The sequence below is a fragment of the Mobula birostris genome, chromosome 11, assembly GCF_030028105.1.
Source record: "Mobula birostris isolate sMobBir1 chromosome 11, sMobBir1.hap1, whole genome shotgun sequence".
Lineage (NCBI taxonomy): Eukaryota > Metazoa > Chordata > Chondrichthyes > Myliobatiformes > Myliobatidae > Mobula > Mobula birostris.
Genome location: NC_092380.1, coordinates 68,229,235 through 68,246,703, shown reverse-complemented (window position 1 = coordinate 68,246,703; position 17,469 = coordinate 68,229,235). Strand labels below are relative to the sequence as shown.

Genomic DNA, 17,469 nt, shown 5'->3' with positions numbered 1-17,469 from the left:
TTAACTATTTACTTCTGCAGATATCCCGAATGAATTTTTTATGAGCAACTTAAAAAAAATATTTAAAGTAAAAAAAAGTTTAAAATCTGTATGCGGTGCTCCTGGTGTGGCCTCCTGTGTATCGGTGAGAACTAACATAGATTGGGAGACTGCTTCACCAAGCATCTACGCTCCGTCCACCAGAAAATGTGAGATCTCCCAGTATCCACCCATTTTAATTCCACTTCCCATTCCCCTTCCAATATGTCTATCCTTGGCCTCCTCCACTGTTGTGATGAGACTACACTTAGGTTGAGGAGCAACACCTTATATTTCTTTTGGATACCCTCCAACTTGATGGCATGAATATCGAATTCTTGAACTTCCGGTAATGCCCTCCACCTCCACCCCCCTTCACAATTCCCCATTTCCTTTTCCCTTTCTCACCTTATCTCCTTGCCTGCCCAGTGCCTCCCTCTGGTGCTCCTCCCCCCTGTTCTTTCTTCCATGGCCTTCTGTCCTCTTCTATCATTCTATCATACTTCCCCTTCTCCAGCCCTGTATGTCTTTCATTAATCAATTTCCCAGCTCTTTACTTCATCCCTTCCCCTTCAGGTTTCACCTATCATGTTGTGTTTCTCTCTCCCCTACCCCCACCTTTCAAATCTACTCCTCAGCTTTTTTCCTCCAGCCCTGCTGAAGAGTCTCTGCCCAAAACGTCAACTGTACTCTTCCATAGATGCTGCCTGGCCTGCTGAGTTCCTCCAGAATTTTGTGTGTGTTATTTTAAAATTTGTAATTCACTTTGAAAGATTTCAAGGGAAACGTTCTCCTTTAGTAAATAGTATCAGTTGTATTGCTGCATTAAAATTGATTATGGATGAGTAAACGAGGAAAACTCAAGTCAAGTTTCAAAGCTTCATTTATTATCAAAGTATACAACTCTGAAATTCTTCTTCTCCAGATAGCCATGAAACCAAGAAAGAAAAGAATGGCAACTCAATGACCAACGCCCAAATCTCTCCTCCCTGAACAAAAATGGAGCAGGCACATCGACCCCCATAACCCCCTCCCCCATACACAAAAAAGTGAGAAAGGCCGGGCGAAAAATATAAAATATAAAATAATCTGTAAATGGGGGGGGGCGGGGGCAGGGTGGGAGTGTCTATAGTCCAAATCCATATCCAAAATGCAGAAAACCTGGGTAACGTTCTCCGGGCACAACGACAGTCCTTTACCTTTGAGGCAGCAGAGCAATCAAAAGGCAGTCTACCTTCTCCGTAGCAGAGTGACCTTGTCAGTGATCAAAAGGTAGGCAGCTGGCACTCACCCTCCGCTTTCTCCTCGATGTTTCAATCTCCCTCTTTGCTTTAATCAGCAAGCAATGGAAGCTTTAATCAGCGAAATGGAGTTGAACATTGGTTTCTGTCCTGCAGGCTTCTAGCTACGAGGTTCAGATTTGCTGCCTCTGCTTCCCAGAATCCTCAGACACCGCAGAGCACTGGAATACCTAAATGGTCTGCAAATTGCAAATCACAGGCTCCGTATTTGTATCAGGCAACATATTTGCTAGTAATATAGACTGTGCTGTTTGTACTAACATCTTCAGGGATACCTTGCAGGAATTGTGTTGGGGACAAACAGAGGAGCAACATGGTAGCTTCCTCCCACCTATCATCACATTTCTGAATAGTCCATGAAAACATGAACACTACCTCATTGTTCTTTCGTTTTACTCTATTTACTATATTTTATAACTTATAACAACTATGTCTTTGCACTCTAATGTTGCCACAAAGTAGCAAATTTCACATCATACAAAATAATGATAATAAATCTGATTTCTGATGGAGGCCTTTAAAAAAATTTAAGTCTCTGATATGTCACAGTTAAGAAGTAAAAGAGTGTTCATTGCATTTATTTATTTGTTGTTTGTTTTGTTTATGCTTCCCAGTGAGCCACCTATTTAACCCTAGCGTAATCAGAGGACAGTTTACAATGACCAGTTCACCTACTGATCTGGAAACTGGAGTACCCAGAGGAAACCTATATAGTTCAAGAGGAGAACATACAAACTATTTACAGATGGCTCAGGAATTGAACCCTGAACTCCAAAACCCTGAGCTATAATAGTGTTGCATTAACCGCGATGCTACTGTATTGGGAACTTGGTGGGAGAAGGACTGCACCATGAAGAAAGGAAGAGAAATTTGCATCATGTTAGTTGTTATTTGTTGCATATGAACAAGTGGTCTTGGAGTTACGGGTACATCATTTTCGTGTTGGAAGTAGAACATTTCCCATATCTAGGAAGCCTCCTCACAATGAAGACAGACATTGATGAAATTCACCGCTGCCTACTATCAACTATCACAGCCTCTGATCGATGGATGAAGTGTCATTGAAGACAAAGACCTTGGTCTTGGCATAAAGGTCAAATGCTTCTGAGATCTGGAAAACTTATGGCAAGCATCTCAAGATTTTGGAAAAATGCCAATGGTGCTGTCTCTGCAAAATGTAAATTCATCACAAGTAAAAGCAAACCAATGTTAACGTCCTTTCCCAAGCCAACATCGCCAGTAAGAAAACCTTAATTATGTTCCATCGGTTAGGTTAGGAAAGCCATTGTTTGCATACCCAACATCAGGCACCGGAAAAAATCTATTATGTGTTTTGTCAATGGAGGAGTTTATCAGGTAGACAGAGGAAAAAAAGTTAGGATGTGCTTAGAATCTTCATGAGGAGATGCAATAACCCCTCTGACACCCGCGAATCCCTGGCAGTTGGTTGCTCAAAGTGGAGGAGCAGCACTTGGAAAGGTCGGGACAACCTCAAGCCCATGCTTTGGGAGTATGTAGAGCCCCTGCAAATGCCACAGAAGAAGTGGACCACATCACAAGCTACCTACCTGCCTACCCTATCACCAACACCTGCCCCCTCTTTAGATGTCTGTTGCATCCACATTGGTCTCGTTATCTACCTTAGAACCTACAAAACCACAGTGGATGTTGTCCTTAATCCTAAGGGACAGTCCAAATTGTTTTAGCATGGAACATGCCAGAAAGTCTGGATATTTTCCAGCTCTCCTTTGGTATCAAAAGGAGTAAATGAGAGAGGCTGAAACAAAGAGACAATCAGAGAAGAAAGTTTCTATTCACAGAAGGATTGAAACACTAATTGCAAAGATGGACCTCTTCTCTGAAGCCAGTTTTGCACATTTCTTCATGTAGAGAAAAGTTGAAGTTCAGCATCATGCCCATACCTTTGCTGAATGTTCTAGGAGAGGGATTTCAGGGGCACTTTCCCTACCCTAAATTGTGAAATGGCAAAAAACACCTCGTGCTGCTTGTGAGAGTTAACCCTTGTGGGTTAACCCATGTGTTGTGGTTATATTTGCATAGCTTCCTTCCTGTGCAGCTCCTTCTCTATTTTCTGTTGTTGCTCTGAGGCGAGAAGCAGCTTAATTTCTCTGATGGCTGAGGGTCAGCGGCGTTCATCACGACACTCATCGCACAGGTAATACAATCCTCACCGTCATCTGCAGGAGCACCCCCGGGTTCACTGTCCGATCCAGAGTGGGGCTGTTTGAGCAACTTAGATTTACAATGCCAGTCACAATGGGCTTCTGCGAAGAAGCGAACTTGTGCAGTGTGCTTCCCGCTTCAGCTTCTCGTAGTTGTGTGATTGCTGATTTCCCCAGGGGTCTCAGTCGAACAGAGTCTTGAGTGGACACACCCATGAAACTGCTGCTGATTTACTATGAAGTTGCAACTGAATGCTCATCCGGACAGGATGGAACCTGCCACAGAACTTTTTGTATGCTGTTACTTTTTCTTCCCCTTATGCTATTAGCAATGTAAATTGGCCCAATGAGAAAAGTACAAGTTACTTTTCTACTCAAGTATACAAGGATGATGATCCTGAATACTTGAGCAGTTGGAATCATAGGTCTGACCCACCTAATGATCATTGAAGGAGTTGCCCAGTGTGGTTCTGCTGTGAGCACTCTTGGCCAAAAGCCAAATTTTATTCTGAAGTACATGCAAAGAAAATTGTCTGAGCTTTTCGTAAGTGAAGATCCATCATTCCCTGCTTGAAAGAACACATGTTGGGGGGAACGAGCTTGGCCATGAAGCGTGTACAATTTTTAGGCTGCACTTTAAAAATACATGGTTGAGTTGGGTATAGGAAGATTAACTGCTACCTATCAGTATGTCTTAGGAAGTGATTCTAACCAGTTTTGTTAATTCTTACTGAAGGACAGGAAAAGGAATTAACCCTAAATCTGCAAATGTTCCAGTGACATTCTGTATATTGGTTTAATGACAAAATGTGTGAACATTATTTTAACTTCTGTTTTATTTTGCATTTGCACATTTTCTCAGAGTGGGATACAATGGCAGGGGCAAACTTGTTAACATCTTTGATAACTGGGAGAGGGGGCTTCTCTGTGAACTATTGCTGTATAAGCTGATGTTCTCACAATAGTGATGCAGGGGTACTCTGGGACTTTGACCTTGGTGCTGAATGAAAGCCTGTTGTCTGCCCTGTCAAGATAATGCTTCATTTGCTGTGAAGACTTAAGCTTCTTTCTGTTCATCCTTCTTGGTAGGAGAGAGCATGAAGCCAGGAAGTAGTGTTGAAAGATGTTTTGGCATGTTGTGTTCTGTATCCTGTCGATAGAACACACTGCAACCACATTGCCTTGGCATTTGGAGGAGGAGATGTATATTAAGCAAGTCATGTTATCTGGCATGACATTGAACTTGTTGAGAGTTTTGTCCTCTGCCATGGTGTTGACTGATGATGACCTTCAGGAATTTGATTGTGGGTAATTAATACACATGTTAATATTTTAGATCAAAGAGAATATGATTTTTTTCTACAAGGTTAATAAGAATCAAAAAAATGAATTGATATTGTTCCTTTTGCAGCTTCAGGAAGTGAACAACTGACTTGTGTTGTGCTTGTCTTGCTCACCAGGCATTGTTGACAATTGACAATCAACTAAATAAGATTGCTAGTATTTTATTATCATGTTTCCTCTGATAATGCATATAGACAGGGAATCGGAATACAGCATTGGATACCATGTGCAGTTGAAAATAACTAAACACTCCTATTACTTAATCTGTCTGTCTAACAGTTTTCCATGCAATGCACAAATTGCTGGTGTTGAGATGGGTATTTCAGCAAAACTCTGAAAGTGTTATTCTGGATTTGGAATGTTTCATCCTGCTCTCAGGGACATAACACTACTTTTGTGTTAACAGATGTTCACCTCTCATTCTCATTTGGTGAGATTAGCCTGACAAAATAGGCTAAAAGGAAAATATTGTACATGCTCAGTGATCATTCTTGTGCAAAATTATATCCTGGGCTGATTGCAATAATATTTCCCAACATTTAATTGGCGCTTTGACTGAACTAGCCGTTGCTGCCTATGGCAGGGCAGTAGAAATTTTTCAAATTTATTGGTACTTAAATTCACAAATATTGATTATTTTATGAAATAAATCCTTAAGTTTCAGAAATAATCATCTTTATACCTTTGTTCAATGATTACTAACCTCTCATGGCTGGATTATGCTCGAGGAGAGGAGAGATAAATCTCACCTTTACCGATTCTTGAGAATTATTAAAATTATTAGTGATCATTTGGTCATTCCAAAACTCACCCTGAGGTGATAAAATGTCATGAGGTTGTTTTTAAAAAGATCCTTGTGTCAATTATATAATCGTTTTTCTTGAGAGCCAAGTAAAGCCCATCATTGATAAATCACAATTTGTATACCCAAATAAATACATTAATCAATTTTCATTAATCTTGTGAGTGGATGGGTGGAGGCAGTAAAGAGTTAAAGAAGAAACGTATTGCCTGCAGAATCTCTTGTGTTCTCCTGTTCTATGTTTATTCTCTTTCTCACTCCTGCTTGTCCCAGAGGGTGCCCCTTTCTCCCCTTGGCGTTTTGCTTCCCTTCACTTCTCGCTGGAATGAGCAATGTACCACAAGGATCATACTGAGACTCAATTGTTCATGTTTTATGTTAGTACTGCTAAAGGAGGAATGGTTGCCAAATTCACCGACAATGCAGCAACAATTGGAAAAGTCAGTTGCAGAAGATTTAAATGAGACAAAAATGGATATGTTCAGGTATAAGACCATAAGATGTAGAGAATAGGGCCATTCAGCCCATTAAGTCTGCTACACCATTCTGTCATGGCTTCTTCCACCTTCCAGTCCTGATGAAGGGTCTCGGCTTGAAAGGGTCAGCTCTTTATTCCCTCCATAGATGCTGCCTGACCTGCTGAATTCCTTTAGCATTTTAACTGTAACTCTAAACTATGACTCAGGATTAACTCCATCTCTGCATCATTTATGCTTCACACAAAAAAAAAGCAAAACATTAACCTTTAAGAACAATATCTTATTACGTAAGAGCAGGAGAAAAAAGGAGCAGGATTAGGCCTGCTGATCTTTTGTGATTCAGGCACTAGAACATCTAGATCCCACTCAACTTTGCTTATTTTTCTCCATTTAGATGATAATCCACCTTTTCATTCTTCCTACTGAATGCCACACTCCATGCTGTTAGGAGCACCATAGACTGTAAGACATAGGGACAGAATTAGGCCATTCAGCCCATTGAGCTTGCTCTGCTATTCCATCATGGCTGGTTTATTATCCTTCTCAACTCCATTCTTCTGCCTTCTCCCCATAAGCTTTAATGCACTGACTAGATAAGACCCTATCAACCTTCACTTAAAATATATTTAATGACTTGGCCTTCGCAGCCAGCTGTGGAATGAATTCCACAAATTCACCACAATACACCCAAGTGCAGTCTGACCAATACCTTATAAAGCCTCAGCAAAACATCCTTGCTTTTATATCTTAATCTCTCAAAATGAATGCTAGCATTGCATTTGCCTTCCTTACCACTGGCATAACCTGCAACTTAACCTTCAGGGAATCCTGCATGAGGCCTCCCATATCCCTTTGCATCTCTGAGTTCTGAATTTCTCCCCATTTAGGAAATAGAATACACCTTTATTCCTTCTGCCAAAGTGCATGACACTTTCCTGCACAATATTCCACCTGCCATTCTCCTAATCTGTCTAAGTCCTTCCCTGATTCATTAACATTATATGCCCCTCCACCTATCTTTATATCATCCACAAATCTTGGCCACAAAGCCATCAATTCTGTGGTCTGAATCATTGACATATAATGTGAAAAGCACCGAGTCCAACACTGACCCCTGTGGGACACCACCTGTCTCAAGCAGCCAACCAGAAAAGGCCCCCTTTATTCCCACTCTTTGCCTCCTGCCAGTCAGTCAATCGTCTATCCATGCTAGCTTCTTTCCTGTAATACCATGGGCTCTTATAAGGTAGTCTCTTGTACAGCACCTTGTGAAAGGCTTTCTGAAAATCCAGGTAAACAACATCACTGACTCTCCTTTGTCTTTCCTATCTGTTATTTCCTCTAAGAATTCCAACATATTGTCAGGCAAGATGTCCCCTTATGCAGACTTTGACCTATTTTACCCTGTGCCTCCAAGTACATCAAATGCTCTTCCTTAATAATGGAATCCAAGATCTTCCAAACCACTGAAGCCAGGCGAACTGGCCTATAATTTCCTATCTTCTACCTCCTTCCCTTGTTAAAGAATGGAGTGACACTTGAAACTTTCCAGTCCACCCGAAGCATTCCAGAATCTAGTGATTCTTGAAGGAACACTACTGATGCCCACAGAATGCCTTCAGCCACCTCTTTCAGAACCCTGGTGTGTAGTCGCTCTGGTAGAGGTGATTTATCTACCTTCAGATCTTTTCTTCCCTCTGCCATCAGATTTCTGAATGGTCCATGAACACTACCTCAGTATTTGGTCTCTTTTGGCACTATTTATTTATTTTAATATATTATTGTAATTTATAGTAATTTTAAGTATTGCACTGTATTTCTGGTGCAGAACAACATTCTTCACAACATGCAAAATGTCGGTGATAATAAGCCTGATTCTGACCCTGACACTGAATTCTGTTAGTCAGGTATTTGCCCAATCACTCAAGATCCAACAGTATACTCCATTGCAGGGTCACAACATCCTTATCGCAACATGCCTTTTCACCTATTTTGTGCCTTTTGTGTTACTTCCCTGTGTATCTTGCAATTCTTGCACAAACATTGACCAGCATTTATTTATGCCCTTATTTTTAACTGTTCTAAATTAAAGCATAACTTTTGCGTTTTCATTCACTGTCTCCTTTTCCAATATTCCCCAGCCTGCTCACTTCCTTTGCAAGAGTTCATTCTTTGCCTTTAAATAGCTTATTGCTTCTGAACATTATTTGACTGAAGTGTATATTCACTGTCACCTTTATTATCTGCAATCTTTTCTTTTCCGTTTTCGAGAAAAGCTTTTCTTCTGAACTATAAGCTTGTGTGTTTCCTCTGTTTTCTAGCATGATGCAGAATTGCATGGATCTTTATGAGTCATCTGCCATACATAGCTGTTAAAGCTTTACATACAGTAAATCAGCTCCTGCTCCACTTCACCCAATGCTATCAGTATTAAAATTATTTTCTTCTTGTGTTTTTCTAGTTTAAACTGAAATGCATCTCTGCTGCACACATAAACCACTCCTGGCATATCTGAGGTTTGAGCTACAGAGGATTTTTGTGGGTTTTTCTTGATGGTGTGGAAGAATTGTGCTCAAATGACTCCATAGACTACAGGCCCTTCTTTTTTCTGCCTCTGCTAGCTCAGCACCAGCTGTGGATCCTGCCCTGGACTAACTGATCTGTGGAATTCAGCACTGAGCTGGGTTATTTTTAAAGACAGGTTCTATAGGAGCGACAGTTTAGTTTTGATGAAAATTTGTACAGGGCATGTCTTAGTTCACTCCTGACAGTAAAAATTTGTTGTAAATGTCCCCTCCCCTCCCTTCCCCGGATTCCAGTGAGTTTCCAGACGTTGATGAGGATGGAGAGATTGCGCGCCTGGAGGCCGAACAGAAGCTGGAGCAGATCCGCCGGAGCCTGGATGAGAAGGAAATGCAGGACTTCGAGCGCCTGCGGCAGCGGGGTCATGATATGGAACTTGAGCTGGAGGAGCTGAAGAAGAGGAGAGAAGACCGGCGCAGAGTGCGGGAGGAGGAGGAGCTACGCCGGCAGCAGCAGGAGCAGGAGCTGCACGTCAGAGAGGAGGTGGGTATGGCTCTGGGCTTTTCCAGTAGTTGATGGTGCCGACTAGGGAAATTCCTGATTTGGTCAGCATTAGTGATGATTAGCAGCTCTCAGTCAAGCATGGGTCAATGATGTCTTAAAAGAAAATTACTTTGAGCATTGCAGAATCACCTTCATTTAAAATAGTGATATATGGGCAATGGTGAGAGGATCAGCCCTGTCTTGAGTGTTTTGAAGAGTGATAGAGTCATTGAACACTACAGCACAGAAACAAGCCCCTTCACCTATCTAGTCCGTGCTGAACTATTAATCTGACTGGTAGCATCGACCTGCACCCAAACCGTAGCCCTCCATATCTCTCCCATCCATGTACCTATCCAAATTTCTCTTAATGTTGACATTGAAACTGCACCCACCACTTCCACTATTTTTCACAATCATTAGCTTTGGGCAGGTTCATTTGGAGTGTGGGATTGGAGGGTGACTAGTCTCCCCAAGGAATTGTGTTGTAGCCTTCCATGCTGCAGATTGTTTTCCATTTACACAACCATTCTTTCTTTAGCATCCCATTTAAGAGATGTCATAGCTGAGGTACAAATCACCCTTGGTACTACTTTGAAGTTTAAAACGGATCATGGATTATAAATCTTGGAATATAGCTGAAACCTACAGTACTTTAACTCCCAAATGAGAGTGTTGCCAAATGATCCAATTTAACATAATAAAATTTGATGTGGGAGACAGGTAGTTTTCCTGTTTTTTGATCCTTTGAACAGTTTGAACTTTATTGTACAGAATGTGATGCACATCAATATATAGGTGAGGCTTGTGTCATGCAGCATTTCATTATATATTACACAACATATTATCCAGTTTTATGGTGGAGCTAGCACTTGAAGACAAAATATTCATAGATGATCTATAGTCACTGAATTTAATCAAGATACTTTCGAAATCTTGCAAGGATTTGGGAAAAGCCTCAGCAAAATATTTGCAGGCGATTCTGGGACTAATATCCAAGTGAGTTGTACATAAATTTTCAAAATCCTAAGATTTATGTGATTATTGGACTGTAGTTTATATTGCTGTCCTTCAGTTTTCTGCATTTTCTTTCATGTTGCCAGTTGACAAGTTGGGGTTCCAGGTGGGCAATCTGTTTGTTTTTGTGAGAGGGAGGGGCTGGGGATTTGGGGTCTGATGATCTTCTTGGTTTTTCTATGTGGGTGATCTGGTAGTTTTTGTGTATGAGAGAGGGGGTTGGGATTTGATGCTATTGTCACTTTTTTTTTCTGAGGGACGGGGTTGGGGGTTGGGGTTTGGGGTTTGATGCTCCAGCCGCCATTTTCTTTGTGGGTGATCTGTTAGCTTTTGTGCGGGGGGGGGGCGGGGTGTGTTTGATGTATTTTCTTTCAATGACTCCCATGATTTATTCTGTATTTCATGGCTATCTGGAGAAGATGAATATCAGAGTTGTATTGTCCATGCATATTTTGACAATAAAATATACCTTAGAACCTTTGAGAAAAAGGCATAAGCAAGTAAAACTCATCACTGGCACTTTTAAGTAACGCTGGTTTGCCTGTGCTATAATAAACATGCAACAAAGTCTGGAAGACACTAGCAATCCCAGTAGGATGTAGAATGATGGAGACAGGGTAATATGGAATAACAGCTGATTCAAATTTTGGTATCACCCAATGTAAAGAGAAATTTATGCATATAGTTGTAGATGTTTGTTCTTCTCTGAAGATTTAACTATTTAAAGGAATCCTTATTTAGTAGCTAGTATGCTTGTTTAATAGACTAATATTCCACTTTCTCTGTTGTCATTGATGGCCCACACACTACCTCTTCAAAAAGAAACATGAATAGAAATTGCTGGAATACTCACCAGGTCAGGCAGCATTCCCGGTGAGAAGCAAAATTAACACTTCAGGTCAAGGATCTCAGCTTTTCAGCAGTTGTTGCATTTTCTGGTTGCCTCCAGTTTGCTTCATGAAGACTCATGCGTGTACTACCCGTGAGCAGATAAATTGCATTGATTTCATTCCCACTCCCTTGTATTGGGATGATTCAGTTTGTAACCTTGGCCATGCCTTCAGTTCAATGAATGTGACCCCAAACCCTTTCCATTTTCTTTAAGATAGTCCTACATCCCTTTCTTCAGCTTGGTTTTGCTCTGGCAGCTGATCAAAGAATTGTTGTATTTCATTTTGTCATAAGGACTACATAAATAGATGCTGTTGCTCATTTGTTATAGTTTGTTTTGGCTTGCTTATAGTCTGCTCAAAGCACACAGAAAACAGAAAATGCAACTGCCTATTTGTAGGGCTTATGCGTGATCACATCGAGAAGAATGATCCAGTTTACTATGTTTGATTATGTACCTTTGTGTGATCTTAGCATTTGTTAATTTAAAGTACTCCAAAAACATTGCAGTCATTAAGACAATAAGACATAGGAGCAGAAATAGGCCATCTGATCATGACTGATCCATTTCCCACTCAACCCCATTCTCCTGCCTTCTCCCCGTATGCATCCAGTGATCTGCCCTCCACAATCGTCTGGCTAAATACAGTCCCCCACATCCCTATTCTAAATAACATCCCCCTATCCTAAATTTGAGCCCTCTGGTCCTAGAATCCCCTCCCAACTATAAGAAACATCCTCTCCACATCCATTCTTTCAATGCCTTTCAACATTCGATAGGTTTCAGTGAGATCACCCCTCATTTTTCTAAATTCCAGTGAGTACAGGCCTAGAGCTATTAAACACTCATCATATGATAAGCCTTTCATTTCCAGAATCGTTTTTTGTGAACCTCCTTTGAGCCTCTCCAATGTTAGCACGTCTTTTCTTAGATAAAGTGAGCAGCCTCACCAGTGCCTGGTAAAACTGAGGCTTTATAATCCTTAGGGAAATTAAAGGTTATGGGAAAAAGGCAGGTAGGTAGAGATGAGTCCATGGCCAGATCAGCCATGATGTTTTTGAATGGCAGAGAAGGCTCAACAGGCTAGATGGCCTACTGCTGCTCCTATTTCTTATGTTCGTATCCTTTTTTTTTAATATTCTAGTCCTCTTGAAATGAATACTAACATCGCTTTTGCCTTCCTCACCACTGACTCAACTTGCAAGTTAACTTTTAGGGAATCATTAATGCTGGTAATATAACATAAACTTAGAATAAACAGGTAAAATAGAAACCAAAGATAATTTTGCTAACAATAAAAATAGATATTTTGAGATGTCATGGTACATTTAATATGTTAAAAGGCATATTGGATGGACTATGCAATACAATATAATTTTACCCTCACAGGAAGAAAAAAGAAGAATGAGAGAAGAGAGAGAGAAGCGGAGGATGGAGGCAGCAGAGAAACGCCACAAAGTGCTGAGTATTTCAGGTAGTGAAATGGAAGACCCATTCCTCCCCCTCAGTCCCAGGAGCCCAACCCATAAGGTAAGAATTCCTATCGATGATTTTGTTTTGACGGTGTCTCAGTAAAGGCTAAGCTCCACAAGGTTAACAGCACTATATAAGACTCAGGGTTGATAATATAAGGAGAGGGTGGGGGGGTGCAGAAATAACGCCACTGCATAACATTAAATTAGTAATGCATTTACACAAAAGGGCACAGAACAAAATTCAACTCCTATTGCATTTCCAGTCTCTCATCTACATTAAACCTCACTGTAGTATGTAGTGTAAACGCTGACCTGGAATGCCAGGAATCAGTTCACAAAAGAGTATCATGGAGTTAGCTCACAGACAATTATAAAAATGATTACATTTTTTGTTTGCTCTAAAAAATGTTTGTAATCTTAAGCAGTGGTAGCCTAATGCATATGAACCTTTGTTCATTGCATAGGATGACATTATGGCATGGCAGCTAAGATTCCTATCTAACCAGCTTCACAACAGAACTGAAAATATATTTCTCAAGTCTTTACATATAGATTAATTTCTGGTTGATTTGTTGGTGAGACAAATTTACACATTGTGATTTTTATTCAATTGAACGTGTATTTTGTTTGCTCTTTAATGATACCTTAAGTCTTAAATGGTGCTCTAGCCAATGTGGAGCCTTGCTGTCCAACTCTGACAGTGCAATTAATCTTTCAATATATCAGAATCTTTGGTAAAGGCAAGGAATATAGACAGAGACACTTCTGTGTTCATGTAAGTAATGCACACAAAGCATTATCTTTCATTGCCTTCTATCAACCAAGTTAATCTAAAATTGCATTTTATTTAAAGTACAAGCAAATGTGGGAGTAAAGTTTGATTTGTGCCTTAATAAATGGACAAAGAGTTACTTAAAAGAGAGAGTGGGTTTTGAAACTTGTCATCTGGATGGGACACATTTTAAGTTACCAAAGGTAGAAATCCCAGAGGGTCTGGCAATAATTGTTCATTCGTCCTGGTTCGGGTGGTGCTGCCAATGTCACATGCTCTTCTAATGTGATAAACAAAGCAAGAAAAGATCCATCAATCTTTGGAAAAACTTTGAGACAATAATCTGGGGAATACCCTCGTGATTTGGAAATCTTCAGGTTAGTAAACAAAACTCAGCATGGTTTAGATGCAAGTCACCTTCAAGTAATGATTAATTTTTTAATGGCCTTAATGAACAAGTCCACAGCAAGTGCAACAACATTGCAGACTTTCTCTCAGTTTTTCTAGTTATACTTCTGCACTTCACCTAGTGCAGTTAATCTATAGGACATAGCCTCTGGTCCAAAGCCAAGCCCATCCCAACTTCATTTATCAAGCTGTAGTACATAGATGGTGCATGCATTTGTGCAGTTTAAGAAGCCAAGCTGCAAATCATCGCCTATTCATTTATTGAAGTATACAAGAGAATAGGTCATGCACTTAACCTGCTCCCATGGTATAACACTGACCTCTGACAAAAATGGTCTGGGGAGGGACTCTGGGAAACTGGGACCAATTCCTGCATCTAGGAGAATCAACTTTCGTATCGGTTTATTATTGTAACATGTACTAAGATACAGTGAAAAGTTTGTCTTGAATTCTATTCATATAGATCAACTCATTATGCAGTGGATTGAGCCAGGTATAAGGTAAAACAATAACTATGCAGAATAAAGTGTAAAAGCAACCATAAAAGTGCAGATAAACGATAAACTGTAAGATCATCATGAGGTAAATTGTGAGGCCAAGGGTCCATCTTATTGTACAGGAGATTCATTCAAGTGTCTAATAACAACAGAATGGAAGCTGCCTTTGAGCCTGGTGATACATGCGTGCATTCAGGATTTTGTATCTTCCTGATGGGAGAGGGGAAAAGAGAGAATGTCCGGGATGGGCGCAGTCATTGATTATATAGGCTGCTTTACTGAATCAGCATGACCATTAAAGATAAAGGATATCAATGACCCAACGTAGGTGTTGATCCTTTGAGGAAAAGGGTGTTTGAAGGTCAAAGTCTCAAACTCAGCGCAAAACTCATTGTCTGCCAGGATGCAGTGATCTTTGCTTTACTGACTTTCTTGCAGCTTAAAACACTAGGGAGATACCATCAATACCATCTCTGCAAAATGTTCAAAGTCATGTTACAGATATGTCCAAAACAAAATTATCAAAAAAAAAAGCTAATCTTGATCATCCTGAAGTCCTTTCCACTGTCCACCAGGTAGAGGTCTCTTCCCCATCAAAGAAAGAGATCACCTGGTGGACAGTAGAAAAGATTTCAGGATGATCTCAAAGCCTCTTTGGAAAATGTTGGAGCATTAGGGATGGCATTCAGAGCCTGAAAAATATTCCATCAGGAACACAGAAACTCAATGTAACTGACAGACTTCCCCAAGAACTTTCCATCAAGAACTTTTAGGTCCCACATTGGCCTCATCTGCTGTCCCAAAAGCCCAAAGAAACTAGAGTGGCAATAAGTCATCCTTATTCCCAGGGGATTTACTGAGAAGAAGAAACTTTCAGAAAGCACTTGATAAACATGGATGAAAGTGGTATTAACCACAAAGCTCCAAAACTTATTTAGAGACTAAAGTAAAGAAAGTTAGTGGATGATTTGTTCTTCACACTGAAGGGAGATGCCCTGTGGTATCCTTTGGATGGAGGTTGAGACCAAATTGGTGGAAGTCAGCTTTGAATCACTGCTCTCCTTGTAGCAATGTAATAATGAGCAGGTAAAAATTGCCAGTTTCAAAGCTTGCAAAGGACACGAAACACCAAAATGCCACCAGGATTCTGGGACATAGCACTTCCCAGGAGAAAATAGGCTTAATTTGATTCTTTCACTTCCAAGGATATATCTCTTCAATATGTGGCTTGCAAATATATTGCTGAAGATTGCAGTTGCATGGTTTAACTTGAATATGTGTGGTACTAACAATGCTGTCTGCATGGTGCATGGCCTTTTAGTTTAGAAGGTTTTCAGTGCCAATTAATGACGAAGTTGATATCTATCCTGGTGATGCACCAGTGTAAGCAATTTGTACAAATGCTGTAGGAGTCGCAATATTATAAAAGTCAGCTTGCTTCTGCCAAGAAGTTTTCATTCATCTGTCGGGTGCTGCACAGTAAAGCCCAGCACTTAGTGCACCATCCATATCAGGCATTAAACCATCAGATCCAGGTTCTCTCTCGTCGGCTAATGTAGATGAACCGAACACACTGATGAGGGAGAGGGAGAAGTGGAGAGTCCGTCATCGTGCCCGACGCCGGCCCCCTAGGCCTGAATCGACGTAGTAGTAGTGTGGGTGGTGGTGGTGGTAGTAGTAGTAGTATGGGTGGTACCTCAAGCCCGCTTATCACTTGATCTGGTGGGACAGCGGACAGCAAGAAACTTGCATTGTGCAGCCATGAGCAAGTTTACAAAGGAATCCATGTGGAAAATTTTTATTTTTATTTTCCACTTTCCCGGTGTGTATGATGAATAAACTCTTCTGGGGCTTCCGGCCAGACACGGGTATTGATTATAACCAATGTTTCAATGACAGACACTGCCATCTTCTTCAGGGATGGCAGAGTTTGTCATCAAAACGTCAGTTGTAATCAATACCTGTACCCAGCTGGAAGCCCAAGAGGAGTTTATCTGAATCCTTGTGATTTTATTCTCGAAGACCATCCCATTGTATTGCCACACTGACCATTACTCCTCTGTAACTGTGAGAATTACACAGGTAAGACACTTCGGAAACTGAAATAAAATCAGAAAATGCAATTCCGATGTTACTTTGTTTGAATCAAATATTGATTGTATCTTCAATTGTGCATAATGGTCTGATGATCTCATTTACACATGTCAGGCTTTGTGAGTGGTTTGCTTGCCTAATGCAGGTGGTAAAAAAAAACTCAACCCTTCCTTTCAAAAACAGCTTGATCCTTTCAGCCCAAGTGATTTCAGCTCAATTTAACAATGTCCTGAATGTTCCTTTCCATAAGTTAGACGGACCACTTGAACAAATAAAAGCTACTTGCATATTGAGAGCTCTGTTCCTCTTTTGGGGTAGAAACTATTTGTTTAGTGGGTTGCCTGGACAGCAGGAGCACCTGTTTCCTATTTCCTGACTCCATTTTCCATTCCCCATATGGACAATGTTTGTCACATTTAAAAGTTTGCTTCTTTAGTTGCAGTATTCCAAATCTTGACAAATATATTGAGATCATTGTTAAATGTTTGTAAAATAAATCTTTTTCCACTGCTTATTAGATTATTTTTTACATCTTCTGCATAAACCTGACTGGAGCTCAATATCGGCAATAAGCTTTACTTTCAAATTTAAAAAGGACTTTGTTGTTGAGGGTTTTGCCACATGCTATTTGCGGTCATGGCCAGATCAAGGTGTTCCACTTTAAGACTGATTTTCATTTTATTAATCTACCTTCTACTACACATAGTATTTTTTTAAAAAATGGAGGCCATGCCTTAGAATTATAATATCAATAGAAGAATCTAAGCCAAGAATATTATATATCTTGTCCAAATCTGTTTAGCTAGTCTCCTCCTCGCTGATTCCTCCCTCCTAATGTGCCAAGGCGAAATTTATACATGGATTAGAGAATGGGAGATATTCTTAAGAAATCACATTATTGTTAGCTATAATAGAGAGGAAGTGGAGCAGTACTGGAGAAACAGATGCTCCTACTGTCCAGGCAACGCACTAAACAAACAGTTTCTACCCCAAAAGAGGAACACAGTTCTCAATATCCAGGAGAATAATATGCACAGTATATCCTTCCCACTAATCAACTGGCAATGCTTTATCAATAAATACAAAGTATTGATATGCCATTTTAAAAATGAAACAGAAAT

General features: G+C 40.4%; 1 protein-coding gene across 3 annotated transcripts in view; it reads left to right on the top strand.

Moving 5' to 3' along the window:
• LOC140205159 (caldesmon-like) overlaps window positions 1-17,469 on the top strand; it is a 182,661-nt gene that overhangs the window by 123,904 nt on the left and 41,288 nt on the right. For 2 of the 3 annotated variants that reach the window (XM_072272444.1, XM_072272443.1), the window contains exons 5-6: window positions 8,947-9,193; window positions 12,492-12,632. In XM_072272444.1, coding sequence (XP_072128545.1) covers window positions 8,947-9,193; window positions 12,492-12,632 — 388 coding nt within the window. The remainder of the gene's footprint in view (window positions 1-8,946; window positions 9,194-12,491; window positions 12,633-17,469) is intronic. The other variant, XM_072272445.1, reaches the window with a different exon arrangement.